Source organism: Trachurus trachurus (assembly GCF_905171665.1).
Source record: "Trachurus trachurus genome assembly, chromosome: 21".
In the NCBI taxonomy this organism is placed as follows: Eukaryota; Metazoa; Chordata; class Actinopteri; order Carangiformes; family Carangidae; genus Trachurus; species Trachurus trachurus.
Genome location: NC_139899.1, coordinates 6,618,271 through 6,633,139, shown reverse-complemented (window position 1 = coordinate 6,633,139; position 14,869 = coordinate 6,618,271). Strand labels below are relative to the sequence as shown.

The 14,869-nt window shown below is 43.9% G+C and overlaps 1 protein-coding gene across 1 annotated transcript in view; it reads right to left on the bottom strand.

Annotated features, from left to right (window-relative positions):
• Nucleotides 1-12,403, bottom strand: part of LOC311004492 (uncharacterized protein) — a 32,504-nt gene extending 20,101 nt beyond the window's left edge. The window contains exons 1-6 of the mRNA XM_083996568.1: nt 12,297-12,403; nt 10,713-10,811; nt 10,391-10,545; nt 6,440-6,557; nt 1,807-1,869; nt 609-671 (exon numbers count right to left, since the gene is read on the bottom strand). Coding sequence (XP_083852694.1) covers nt 609-671; nt 1,807-1,869; nt 6,440-6,557; nt 10,391-10,545; nt 10,713-10,811; nt 12,297-12,387 — 589 coding nt within the window. The 5' untranslated portion in view covers nt 12,388-12,403. The remainder of the gene's footprint in view (nt 1-608; nt 672-1,806; nt 1,870-6,439; nt 6,558-10,390; nt 10,546-10,712; nt 10,812-12,296) is intronic.
• Nucleotides 12,404-14,869: the final 2,466 nt, after the last annotated feature.

Genomic DNA, 14,869 nt, shown 5'->3' with positions numbered 1-14,869 from the left:
TACAAAGTAAAAGCACCAATTCTATCGTAATGGCTTTCCTTATGATAAAAGGCAACGGGTATTTTATTTTGTGAAAATAACCGGAAGTGCGTTGCTCACTACGGCTAGCTTTAGTAACGCCGACTTCGTTGAAACAAAATTGTAAACAGCTGGTATTTTGTCAGTTTTTCAACACGTTGGGGATCTAAACGACTACTTTCTCGCCTGAAAATGTTTCAAATGTTGCTCAAGTTATATATTTACAGAGTTTAGAGCGTTGCTCGGCGCCGTGTAAATGACGTCACGGCGGTACTAGTGATACTCAGTTGTAATGGAAACACAACACAACCAAACCGAGCCGAGCCGTGCCGTGCCGAGCCGTATCGAGCCGAGCCGTGCTAGTGGAAATGCGCCATAAGAGATGACTGCAGTGAGTCCTGCTTTGTCTGGGTGCTACAGTTTGTTCTTCTTTGTCAGTTATCTAAATGTCCGCAGCAGCATTTTTTTTTTTACACATTTTTTACTATGTTGGAGCCTCATTATGTCATTTATCCTCCATATGAGAACACATTTTAAAATCATATAAAAACAAGTACATGATATAAAGAATCCTAATGAAACCCACCAACCTGGTTCTCCATGTTGTCCACTCATTCCCATGTCACCTTTGGGTCCTGGAACACCACTGTCCCCTAGAGAGAATATAATATAAAATTATATTTATGGTATTTTTAGACAACTCCCCTATGGGGAAACATAGGGCCCTCTTTTTGAAAATGGGTCCTATGTTCCCCGTTTTTACCAAAAAGGTCCTATGTTCCCCGGTCGCAATACATACTGGGGAACATAGGACCCTTTTCCTGAAAAAGGGTCCTATGTTCCCCGCTGTTGCTGGTCGATGGACTCTCTCTACTTATCTGGACTCTATCTATCTGGCCTGTCTAGCCTCTACCTGGTCTTTTTACTAAACTTAACCAACTCCTTTCTTCATTGTCTAAACCCAACCAATGGGACAATTAGCCTACACTTTTCACTCAAAGTCACAACTCAACTTCTCACTCAAAAATAGGCAAAAATATGCCAAGTCACTCACAACTCCACTTCCAGGTATGTGTACAAAAATTGCATGTTCCCCGGGTCCTTTTGGGGAAAAGTGGGGAACATAGGACCATTTTTCTAAAAAAGGGTCCTATGTTCCCCTGTCTGGACACAGAGGGGAACATAGAACCCTTTTGGGGAAAAGCGGGGAACATAGGACCCTTTTTTAGAAAAAGGGTTTGTTGGGTGTTGTGAGCAGTGCACCAATATCGTGATCCTGTTATTGATGAGTTGGATTTTAATAAGTGAGGGATAATCTAATGTATGTATGTGAGCTGATGTGCCGACCTGACCCCCCCGCCCCGCCTGCCTACCCTGTCCTAGAGCTCACCGCACGTCACTGATGGGCAGGTTTGCAAGGTAGAGCAGATTAGAGATATGCATAGGTGCAGGTTGTGACTTAGTTGTGAGAAGCACATTTTTAAGGTGGCGTTGAACAGAAAGCCAGTGCAGCTGCTTCCTGGCCTCTAAGTGAAACACTAAATGTGAGGTGAGGAAGCAACGAAGGGTGACTCACCTTTGTGGGGAGCATACATCAGTCCGACTGCCCAAAAGTCAGACGGCTCATTTCTCTGACTACCCATTCTACAGTGTTAAGGTTAGGTTTAGGGTAAGGTTAAGGGTTAGGGCTACTTAAGTCAGAGGAATGAGAGGTAGGACTAATGGACGCAAAAATAAAGAAATGTATGGTCGGAGAATTGGTAGTCGGACAGACGTCATGCGCCCCACCTTTGTAGCCCTTCTCTCCTGGTGGCCCAGTATTTCCATCTCTGCCCGGAGAACCAGGAGGTCCTAAAGAAACACATAAGAATATTGCTCATATGTACACACTAGAACCTGGCATTAATGCTAAAAGAAAGAAAAACACAGGTATACTGCATACGGACTAAAGTGCTGACAACGTAATCAGTGTTGTGGTGCATTTGAATTGTTCAGTTTTTGTTTAGAATGTGGGATGTATGACTGTGGGAATGAATTAAATGTTTTTCTTGACAAGGGGACTGCTTAGTTATGGAGTTCTGATAGCAGAGTTTGAGTTTTTCCAGTTATTTTACATGATTGTTTGATGATCCGGGGGTGCTTAGATTTGTTTTTTACTGAAATTAGTGTGAACCGGGATGTGATGATGAAGGTCAGGATGTGATGATGAAGGTCAGGACAGATTCAATCGGTGATTTATATGCTGTTGTTAAAATCTCCTGCCTGCCCGGGGTGCCGGGTGGTGCAGTGCATTAAGCAGGCGCCCCATGTGTTGAGGCTACACTGTAGTCCTCGTGTAGGCGCCACCGGTTCGAATCCTGCATCGGACGGCCCTTTCCTGTGTGTCATTCCCCATCTCTCTGCCTCCCCATTTCCTGTCTCTCTTGACTGTAGCCTACTGTCAAATAAACGTATGAAAAAAGCCCCAAAAAACATACTTAAAAAATCCTGCCTGCCCTACAGTAAAAGCTAGGTTTTCTTGTTCATTCTTCAGATGAATAAATCCGTTCCAACACGTTGCCACGGTCTCTCAGGTATAGGGGTTGTCAACAGAGGCTCCCTCTGTGTGGTCCTGTGTTTGATGCATATGGTTTCCCACTTTTCTCTTTATTTCAGTTGAGAGCCCTGGCCACCAGACTGACTGACGGGCCCTGGCTCGACACTTTCCTATCCTTTGGTGACCCTGGTGGAGGATGTCATCTTTTAAGGAGCTGGGGATGACGATCCTCTGTCCCTTTAAGAGAAGGTCTCCAGCCATGGACAGGTAATTTCCAAGGGGGCAGTTGTCGGTCTGAGAAGTGAAGCTCACTTCCGCGTTCAAAAAACTGCAATCCCCTCGGATTCCTCTGGGGGCTGGTGTCAGAAGGGAGCATTCCCCATAGACCCCCATGTTAAAATCGCCGATTTTACATCCTCAGTAAACATGTTAAAAGCCTGGTGTCAGAACGTTTTTTCGTCTCAATCGATAGTTTCTACCCCCGCACACACTCTGAGGGGGGTGAATTTTTTTTTAACTCTACCGTTTTACTGTTATAAGGTTAAAGCTCTGGCCAATTAGGGCGCGGAAACGTTGAGTGACAGGTCCGAGCAGCTCCGTGGACAGCTGCTTCGAGGCGAGTGGGCGGGTTCTCGGCCGGCCAATCCAACATGGCGCTGTCCAGGCCGCCATATTTGAGTCACAAAAACGACTACCCAAAACCAATGGGTGACGTCACGGACGCTACGTCCATTCTTTTTACAGTCTATGGTAATTTCTCACATACCGATATCAGGTGGCAAGTGAGCTCTGTCAGGCCACTTTGTTTGACAGTACTGTCTTAATGTACTGCAGACAGGGTCATCTTTCTGCTTCTCTGCTAGCTGTTGCAGCCTGCAGACTTGAACAGTCTTAGTCGAAATCTCAAGACACGAGGAGGAAGCTCATCCAGCGCTTTGGAGCTCAGCAAAGAGACCAAGGGTTTGTGATCAGTCTCGATTGTGAAGCTCATACCTAGCAGGTACGATTGCAGCCGTTCACATGCCCAGGCTGCTGCCAGTGCCTCCTTCTCGATTTGAGCATAGTGTTTCTCAGCATCAGATAGCTGTCTGGAGATAAACACCACCAGTTTCCAGTCTTCACTCGCTGGCTGTTTCTGGATCAAAACCGCTCCGATCCCAAATGACGATGCATCAGCCAACACACACGCGTCTCTGCATATGGTGAGTATACGGCCAGGACTCTCCAGGGTGAACTCAGTTCTGATTTTAGCTTCTGAAAAGCTTTCTGCTGTGGTGTCCCCCAGCAACATTCTGTCTTCTCTGACTGTAGAATTGTTAGGGGCTGTGTATATGGGGAGAGGTGAGGCAGGAACTTGCCCAGGTAGTTAGCCATGCCCATCACTCGTCTGACATCAGCAACGCAGGTGGGCTCTGGCATGTCCAGTATGGCTTTGACTTTGCCCGGGTCGGGTTTCACTGTGTCCAAGAAACATGAGTTTGCTTTTGGCGAATTCACACTTTTCCTTATTCAAAGTCAGCCCCTCCTCACTAAGTCTCATCAGCACCTGGTGCAGTCTAGTATCATGTTCATTCTGATTTTTGCCATACACCAAAATGTCGTCAGCATGACACACCATGCCCTCACAGCCCTCATGAAGTTGTGTCATCCGACGCTGAAAGTGTTCTGGGGCTGAGGATATTCCAAACGGCAGCCTGTTGAAACAATAGCGGCCGAATGGAGTGATGAAAGTGGTCAGGAGAGCGCTGTCTTCGGTCAGGGGGATCTGCCAAAACCCTGATGTGGCGTCTAATTTGGTGAAGATGTTTGCTCCTGTCAGCATCGCTAGTGAGTGATCCACATTTGGCAGGATATGTCTCTCCCACTTGACCCACGTGTTCAGGTTTGTCAGGTCTACACACAGTCTGAGTCGTTCCGTTGATTTTGGTTTCGGCACCACCACGAGGCCAGCACACCATGAAGTGGGTCATGTGACTTTAGATATCACCCCCACAGCCTCCATCCGATCCAGTTATGTCCTCACCTTGTCGCGTAGTGGGAGGGGAACTCGACGTGGGGCAGACATATGGTGTGGCGCCTGGTGTGGTGCCTTAGGACAACGGATGTGAATTAGCAACTATGCTAACTCCGGCATATTTACATTGACGCTCTGGCTGACATGTTGATTAATATGCAATGTCCTAATCAAATAAATAAATAAATTTAAAAAATCCCCATTCAACTGTAGCATTTCAATCCACTCATTGGCTTCTTTTGAGCGCATTTCTCCTAAGAAAGCAAAGTCCTCCTTTTCGTTACTTTCCATTTGCACCTGTGTAATGTCATGAACAACGCAGCCTGATCTGCATTTCTTTGCAAAAGGTCCTTTTTTGTGACATTTCCTACACTCTGCATCACGGGCAAGGCAGTCTTTCCACAGGTGTTTCTTTGAATTTCCACATCTGCCACATCCTGAAGACTGTGTGTCACTTTTCTCTTTTGTCCCTTTTTGTCCCCTGCTATTCTTTTTATAAATGACTTCCACTTTTCCAGTTGCTTACTCTGTCCCTCTCAGCACTGGCTGTTGTTTTTTTTCACTGCTGCACTCTGTTTAACTCTTGTAATGGCTTTTTCTAATGTTAAATCTGCATCTAACTGTAAGCTTTCTGATAGCCTAGCATCTCGTATGCCTACAACTATACGGCCCCTTATTAACTGTTCTCTCAAGGCGTCAAATTCACAGTGTTCAGCCAGTGTGTGTACTGCAGTTATGAAAGACTCCACACTCTCACTGGGCTCCTGGCTCCGTCTGTTGAAGCATGCTCTTTCAAATATGACGTTCCGCTTGCTGACACAGTGCACATTGACAGCTTCCGTGACACGCTTGTATGACTTTTTCTCTGCGTCCGTCAGAGGTTGTACATTCAAAATATCTTCAGCGTCGTCACCAGCCACATACATAAAAGTGTTCACCTGAAACTCCTCCGATTGCTTGTCCAGTCCTGATGCCATTCTGTAGCGTTCGAAGCGTTTCATCCATCTCAGCCATTCATTAGCGTCCGTGAAGTCGAACTTGCCTGGTGGGGCTAGCTGTGGAGCTAGCAGCGGGGCTACCTGTGCGGCCGCTGCTGCTAGCATGTTTCCCTTGTTCTCTTCTTCTTTTTTTTCAGGTTTAGTTTGTCTTCTCTGAGTTTACAGATCCCACACTGACACCATGTTGTGTTATGTCTTATGTCGGGCGATAACAATGATGAGACGGAGAGCAGAGTACATCCAACTTGTGTTTACTTCTTAAAGCAGAAGTAAGCGATCCGGTGGTTTTGGCTAACTTCCTGTCAGCCGATTGAGTTAGCAGCCCCCGCCCTCGTCATGGATCTATTGGTCCTCGTCCCTACGTCACCACATTCACGCGAATCCCTTGGCTGCACACACAGAGAGGACCGCCCCTTTATGCCGTTCTCTCTCCTCATTGGATAAAGGTTGTAGGATACAAGGAAAGTTTTCTCCTCGGCTTACAGCAGAGCAGAGTGACTGACAGACCCGTGTTTCAGACCAAACACTCTAAATAAGTGATTGCTGTCGGAAGATATAACTATTTAAGACTTAACACAAATATTCCGGTTACTTCTGCTTTAACTCAAGTGTGCACCACCTAAACAGATCCGTGTAGCAACCTCAACCTAGCATAGCTAGATCCCTTACAGAACAGTTTGAGCTGTGTCTCTACTGAGGACCTCATTTTTAGGTTGTATCAGAGACGTTGTAGGCTACAGGCCTAGTTCTTATGCAGTGGGCGTGGTTTCTTGGCCTGCAGCGGACACGCCCCCACTGTCCTGACACACACACACACACACACACACACACACACACACACACACACACACACACACACACACAGTATCGTACCTGGTGTGAGGCTGATGGTTGTCAGTCTGCCCTGCAGGTTGTAGTTGCTGGTGTTGAGCAGGCTCAGGTCAGCCCTCAGCCTGACCAACTGGCCATCCTCCCCACACAGACCGTTGACCTGTTGACAAGGCAATAACAAACCTTTAACTGTGATGTCAAAGCAGTGCTAGAAGAAACACTTCTTTCTGAATAAAAATAAGTACCTTTCCTCTTTCACATAAGTTGTATTCTGATAGACAAGCATGATATAACTGTCCATACAGTACAATCAATGATTTTGTTCATAAATAAAGGAGATATATTTGGATAATCAAGAATGTCATTTACCGTAGATGACCATTTAGTAGCCCGGGCGTTTAATATGCTAAATCGACTTGGAGCCCAGGCGTTTATAAGAACCAGGCGCGTATTTGCAACAGGCTACAATTTATTTTTGCAATGAGCAGCACCAGACCATCATGCCAAGAACAAGGAGCTCACCATAGCACCACTGGAACAAAACTACTTTTTCCCCCCGACGCATCTTTATTGACATCAGACAATAAATAAAAAGACAGTTTGTCTGTGTTACCGCGACACAGGGAGCCTTTCTTGTGCATCATCTTTAGAAGAAGTTTCCTTCTGGGGCGGTGCGTGGCACAGTGGTTAAGGCGGCAGCCCCATGTAGAGGCTACAGTCCTCAACACAGGCGTCCCCGGTTCGAATCCCGCGTCGGGCAGACCTTTCCTACATGTCATTCCCTCTCTCTCTGCCTCCCCCTTTCCTGTCTATCTGTACTATGGCTATCAAATCCGAGCCCGAAGCTGTGTGCCAGTTCAGGCTGCAGCCCTTGCACTGGGACACAGCTCGAGAGTCACAGCGAGACACACAAGCAGCAACTCCGAGCAGCAGCGGTTGGAGTTCACGGCAGCACCATCTACTCGTTGAAAACAGCTGTGAGTCTTCAAACCAGCAACGTTTGTAACACCACCGGGAAAAGTCGTTAGATTTGTCGCTAGTCGTTTTTGACAAGAGAAAGTCGGCAACACTCTGACACTGCTCAAAGTACATCCCATAGACTGTAAACATCCGCTCTCATTTTTCTTCGTCTCGGGGCTGGCGGTTGGCATCCAACTTGAAGGTGCCTTACCGCCAGAGGTGGGTAGAGTAGCCAAAAATTGCACTCAAGTAAGAGTATAGTTACTTTAGAATAATATTACTCAAGTAAAAGTAAAAAGTAGCCATTCAAATATTTACTTGAGTAAGAGTAGAAAGTACTTGGTGAAAAAGCTACTCAAGTACTGAGTAACTGCTGAGTAACCTCTGATTTGTTCGCTTAATGATCAGCGCGTAAATGTAGGCCTAATCAAATACACAGAAATATAATAGCAATGAAAAAATTCAGATATTGCCAAAGAACAACATTTAACAACTAAGACAATAGCCTAAATGACTTTTTTTTTTTTTTTTTTACAAAGTAACATAAATTAAAGCAGAAGTAAGTGATATATTTGTGTTAATATAAGTCTTAAATAGTTATATCTTCCGACAGCAATCACTTACATAGAGTGTTTGGACTGAAACACGGGTCTCTCAGTCCCTCTGCTCTGCTCTGAGCCGAAGAGAAAACATTTATCGTATCCTACAGTTTTTATCCAATGAGGAGAGAGAACGGCATGCAGGGCTGTGTGTGCAGCCAAGGAACGCCGTGAATGTGGCGACGTAGGGACGAGGACTGTTATGGTGCGTTCAAGGAAACTCGTATTTTTCCGACCGTGAAGTGGTACCAGTTCGATCTGGTACGAGTTCACCGGTCGGAAGTTACGAGTGGCCGTTATAGTGACTTTCACCGGTAAAACAGGTCGGAAAAACACGAGTGGGTTGCCTGAAACGCTACAAAGTCGTAAGTTGTGACTTGAAGCTGTAATTTACGATTTCAAAAGCCTACCTGGAACGCAGCATTAGCGAAAACGACCGGACCACTCACTTCTGCTTTAAGACAAATTCAGCCACAATAACTTACATAGGTCTATGAACTGTCTGAATGCCAGAACCAGGTATTTAAACCCAGAGTGGGTGGTCCTATGATTGGTTTCTAGTGAAACCAAAGTCACATGACCACACCCCCGAAACTGGAGGGGTGGTCATGTGACTAGGAGTCATGTCTCCAGGTGTGTATGGGGTTTAAACTTCCTTTGGAGGAAGAAGAATAAGACGACCTGGATGACTGAGAACCTTCACCAAAGACGGTTTATATTGAATATCTTTGCCTTGACGGACATTATCCACGACATACCAGGGCTGACGTCATCCTAAACATTTACTAGCCGCAGTTTCTCAAATTTGAGGCGGAGTGGCCGTCCTGTTTACCGCGGAGATTTTGTGTGCAGTCATGTGACTGCCTGGCTCTGTCTGATGGTTACACGGAGGCAAACGTCGCAAGTGGCTACATCTGATTGGTGAAATGCAGTCATGTGACAGAGGCTCGGAAGTATCTCATTAAAACAAAACAATTTGCACATTGGATTGATAAGAAAAAGTAGCGAGTAGCGACCGGAATGAAGCTCAATGTAACGGAGTAAAAGTACCGCTTCTTCTGAATAAATATACTCAAGTAAAAGTAACAAGTATGCTGCATTGAAACTACTCTTAGAAGTACAATTTATCCAAAAAGTTACTCAAGTAAATAGGTGCGTTCGAGATGAGCCAGGCGTGCGCAGAATCGATCGCCGGTGACCAGCACACAATGCATGCCGGTTAGATTTGTGTCCGACTTGATCCCGACTTGCTCTGACGTCATGCACGCGCCTGCAACGATAACCTCACGAGATGAAGGCGGCCGCAGTCTTTAGAGCCAGGCGCCGCAGTTGCTCTCCACCGACTGCTACCGCCTGCAAGCCTCAGGGCATGATGGGAAACGCGCCAGATCACGAGCTGATTGGCTCTTAGTTAGGACTGCAAACACTGTTGTATAATGTTAGATTATGAATCTCATGTTGTAGGCCTACTGCTTAAAAAAATATTCACACTGAATCAAACTTATGTCCTGAGAAATATATTGGTTATTTATTGGACAATTGCAGTACAGCATAAGAAATATATACTTTGGTGACTTCCTATTTGTATTGACGGCGGCTGGAAACTGTCCGACTTGACTGCAGCTTTCTGTCACCACCCCCTGCTGCTGCCGCCTGCTCTCGCTGACCATCCAGACGAGGCGCAGTTCATCTCGAACGAGCCTAATGTAACGGAGTAAATGTAGCGGGTTACTACCCACCTCTACTTACCGCCACCTACTGGACTGGAGGTCCCACACTCCAGTCCTCCAGTACAGCAGACAGAGGACAAAATGGGCCGCGATTAACAGCGATTTTCGGGATTAACGCGTTAACTCTGACAGCCCTAATAAAAAAAGTTAAACATTGGATGATCTAACCTCCTATGAGTGCGATCAGCTGATGCAGCAATCAGCTGTTGCAGCGCACATGTATGTTCAACGGCCAAAAAAAAAAAGTGATCGCCCCAGCGGGCGTTGTAATCTCATCGGTTAATGAGCGTCGGTTATCGGTCAGAAAGAAAATTCTAAATGTGCATCCCTAATTGGGGGTCCATGGTCCAGTCCATGTAGATATTCATATAGGCTACTGCCACACATTGGTGGGTGTTGGTGGTTTATTACATGATACACCAAATTATTACATTTTCTTCATAAAAAAAAAGTGCAACACCCGCAATTTGTAATAACTGATGCAAAATCTAACACCTTATTACAAAATGTGGCAAAGTTTATTACATATTGCGTTCAAGATTTTTGAACGATATAATATAATAAAATATTTACAAAAATGTGAGGGGTGTACTCGCTTTTGTGAGATAGATAGATAGAATGGATATACAGTAGACTAAACTGAATATGAAATTGAATTGAAAATATGATCTCAAAATTGAACAGAAGCTGTTTCCGGTGCATACCTGACTCTGCAGGGCTGAAAGATTGCCTCTCAGGGTCCTGGTTTCCTGACTGTTGTTGTTGATGAGAGTTTGGAGGTTGTCTTCACCCAGCGAAATATGATTGGATGTCAGTTTCTCTGTCCTGGGATTGGACAATGAAGCATTCAACCTGAAGACTGGGACAACACTTTTACGTTAGTAACTGCCTTTATTATGTATTTACAATATCTATCATGATGTGAAAAAGGTCCAGTACAATCTGGTATAAAAAATACTCTTCATTCTCCTTATGCATAGTATCACTTAAGAAATGTAATAATAAATGTAATATATGGAGTTATACCTTCATAAAGGAGAAAGATGTTGAGGACAGTCTGTAAGATCAGGTAAATGACAACTCCAATAAAGCACCACTGCCTTTTAGGCCTCACAGGCTTCACAGCTGAAACACAAACAGGAAGTGTTTAAAAGACCAGATCAGTGTTCTGCAGCAAATGTGATTCCAAGGGACAGAAGGTATCCCAGTTAGCCCGTACACATACCTACAAAATGCCTATTATAAAATATGTGGACAACCAATAGAAATGTCAGCTGTCAGTCAGAAGCTGGGGGTCCATAGAGAGGGATTTCTTTTTATGCCTGGAAAGTTGACAAATTGACTGAATTTCCTGCTCCCTCTGTAGTTTTCACAGATGCTTTTTTGTGAGGGTGAGCTGATATCAATGTGGTCTGTGAAGATTTATATTTTTCAGTTTATTTCAAAATGAGTTTCATCTTCACATATCAGTTACAGAATTTGTAGAATATGTTTTAAACAGTTGCAAGATCCACCGAATTTATTATCATACAGATTAGCTAACTTCCATAGGGCAAGGGCAGGTTACACCCTGGAGAGTTGAACAACACACAGAAACTCACATTCATGCACTACGGGCAATTTTGTATTGCTCATCAAATAAAATGAACAAAATCACACATTTTCTTTTTGTAATAATGTGTATGGCTGACTTTATGCAAAACACCCACTCTGTGTACTGCAATTCATTTGTTTTCTCTACAATACCTGCTTGTGAAATGCTTTAATCGCTTTCATTTAAGACACTTCCAGTAGGAATCTGCTCCGCCTAATAGGAAAAATGGATCATTGCTGCTACCTGCTGGTTATGGCTGTTACTACATTAACTTTCTAATGGTCGCTGAGTGCCAAACAGGGATTGTGTAAATGTGATCAACACAAGTTTTACATTTGTCCAGTCTGTGTTGCCTTTAATAACTGACCTAAGAAATAAAACATTACAACACACACCTCCTATAACCCATTCATAATCTTATTTAAAACAGTGATGATATGAAAGCATTTTCTGAAATACATGTGCTCAGTCATATTTCTATTGTCTTCTTCTGCACGTGAGCTTGATAGGGTAGTTCCTCATTTCTTATTTTTCAACGTTAAAACTGACCTGTGTACATTTTGATGTGGCACTGTCTCTGAATCAGCACCTCGGAGACAGATTTGTGTCTGAAGCAGCACAGGTGTGGCAACACAGCTTTATATAATAAATCAATTGTACCTGCAAGTAAAGTTCCCAGTGGAAGTCAGTTTTGCTGTGTCGGTTGTTTTCTTTCTGTCATATGAGACATGAGTCATGGCATCTCTGTGGTGTCAGCGTGAGCTTGCAGCTTCCTTTCACTAGTCAGTTAATGCATTTGAATACTTTTTAGTTCCACTTGTATATATATATTTTTTTTAAATCAAGCGATTATTTTACAGCTAAGCCTACGTCTTTGCCTGATGTGTGTGGTTATAAAATCTGGATTTTAGCAGTAGCAGCTTAAATTACAATGTAGCCTTGATGGGCCACATTTGAGTCACTGTTTCAAACCTAAAATTCCCTCTCCGAGTAGAAACTTAGCACTTAGTGCTCACCTTCTGGCTGGAAGCTGTACAGATCACTTCTGCTGAGTGACAGGCCAAACAACGGGTTACTGTGGGTGTGCGAGTCCACTGATGTCTCCATGGTGTCTAGAGTGAAGAGTTACCTCCACTTCCCATTTCAGGACCCCTTATAACACCCGGCACACAGGAAATTACAGATTTCCTCTGATTGCAACATATTGTTCCTTGAAACAACAAAAAAAGATTGCTGTAGAGGAGGGAACTACAGCTCATTTGCTGACCTCAACAAAATACTGTAGCTGTAGCAGTAGCTTCACGTCGGGGTTCCATTCAACTTGTCAGGGTTTATTTCTCCATAACAACCTCCGAACTGTACATTATCCCTTACTTAATTAACTGTTTACAGATATATTAACAATCATTATTATGTATTACTTAGGATTAGGAAACACATTAATTAATGTAGCCTATTAGTAAGCAGTTAATTAATGTTTACTACTCAAAGTTATAGTTAGTTCCTAAATTATTAAGTAATAATAAAAGTTGAATAATGTAATTGTTATCATTATGTATGCATTACTCAGCATTAATTAACACATTTGCTTATATATTAATGCTTAATAATGTGCTAACTAACGTTAAAGCAGAAGTAAGCGGAATGTTTGTGTTAATATAAGTCTTAAATAGTCATATCTTCCGACAGCAATCACTTACATAGAGTGTTTGGTCTGAAACATGGGTCTGTCAGTCACTCTGCTCTGCTGTAAGCCGAGGAGAAAACTTTCCTTGTATCCTACAACCTTTATCCAATGAGGAGAGAGAACGGCATAAAGGGGCGGTCCTCTCTGTGTGTGCAGCCAAGGGATGCGCGTTAATGCGGTGACGTAGGGACGAGGGCGGGGACTGCTAAATCCATCGGCTGACAAGAAGTTAGCCAAAACGACTGGATTGCTTACTTCTGCTTTAATTAAAGGACTGTTATTGTAAAGTGTTACCAGAAATATATACAAATATCCAAAGATGCTACACTTATTTTCACTTCTCCATTATGGCTCCTGTCTTACTTTCACAGATAGGTCAGAGGTGAGAGTTTGACAACAAACTTAAAAAGCTGAGACATGTGGAAACTTAGAGGCGTACAAGTTAATGGCATGATAAACAAGAAACTTTGCTTCTTCTTTTTGGTTTTCCCTCTCAAGAAACTTCTCTCTCACAAACTCAGAGTCCTTTAGCTGCTTCAAATATGTTCAGTCTACATTGAGACTGATTCTTTCCATCATAAGAAATCCACACGCTGCAAACTGTGCACCCAAAGGGCCTTAATGAAGAGTTATTATTGGACTACTTTTTATAATGTATGTTTGTATGCATATCTTTGTATATTTGATGTTTGAATGTATGTTGTAAGGGCCCTTACTCTGCTTCAGTAAGGTTCATAGAGCCTAATCATAGAGACTAATTATGATATGTACTTGTTTAATGCTGTCTCTCCTCTACTCTACTCTCTACTCTACCCCAGGAAGAGTAGCTGCTACCAGGTGTAGTAGCTAATGGGGATCTTAATAAAATCAAATAAAATAAAATCCTCTTAGACTAATATTTCTATCCGCCATCTATTTATATTAGTATTTGTTCTGAGTCCATTATGTCTTGATGTATACTTGTGTGCTAAACTGATGTTATTAGGGCCACGGGCCATCGCACCGGGCACTGGCCCCTACAGCTATGAAATAGCTGCAGGGACCAGTGCTTCGCCCTGGCACTACTGTTATTGTGTGGATTTTTTCCTAGTTATTATTTTTCCACTTTCGGCCGACTTTCGATTCTCTACTAGTCCTAAATTATATTGTAGTGAATGGACTTACATAATTCACCCTTGCACTTTGTAGTTCTATACACTTATGTCATGCGATTAGTTCTTATTGTGTTATGCATGTAGGAAGTACTGTTCCGGGATCACGGTCCCTTTAAGAAACTATGTTGTTCTCATGACGATGAGCCCCTGCTCGTTTTTTGGTTACTGTACGTCGCCATCTTGCAAGTTAGTTTACTTCCTGTGTCAATAAACGAGGCACACAGTTTGTGCACTCAAGCTGAGAAATTGTTCTTACCTTTTCATACAATTTCCACATTGGTGACCCCAACGTTTGTTGCTGGACATATCCAGAACCACGACACGACCATGACCGCGAATGCTGTTACCCTCAAGCTTCCAGAATTCTGGGAATCGTCAGCGTCGGCATGGTTTGCTCAAACCAAAGCACAGTTCGCATTGCGGGACATTACCGCTGGAGTTTTTGATGATGCCGGCACCACGCTCCTGTGTGATGTTTCCATGGGCAGCCCTCGGCCAATTGTTCCAGCAGGATGGACACGACGAGTTTTCAACGCCATCCATGGTCTTTCCCACCCCGATTCGAAAGCGTCACAGAGACTGGTGGCAGCGAAGTTCGTGTGGCACGGCCTCAAAAAGGACGTTAGAGACTGGGCTAACACTTGTATTGACTGTCAGCGGGCCAAAGTACACCGCCACACAAAAGCCCCGTTGGAGATGTTCCCGGTGCCAGAGAGACGTTTTGATCATGTAAACGTGGATCTTGTCG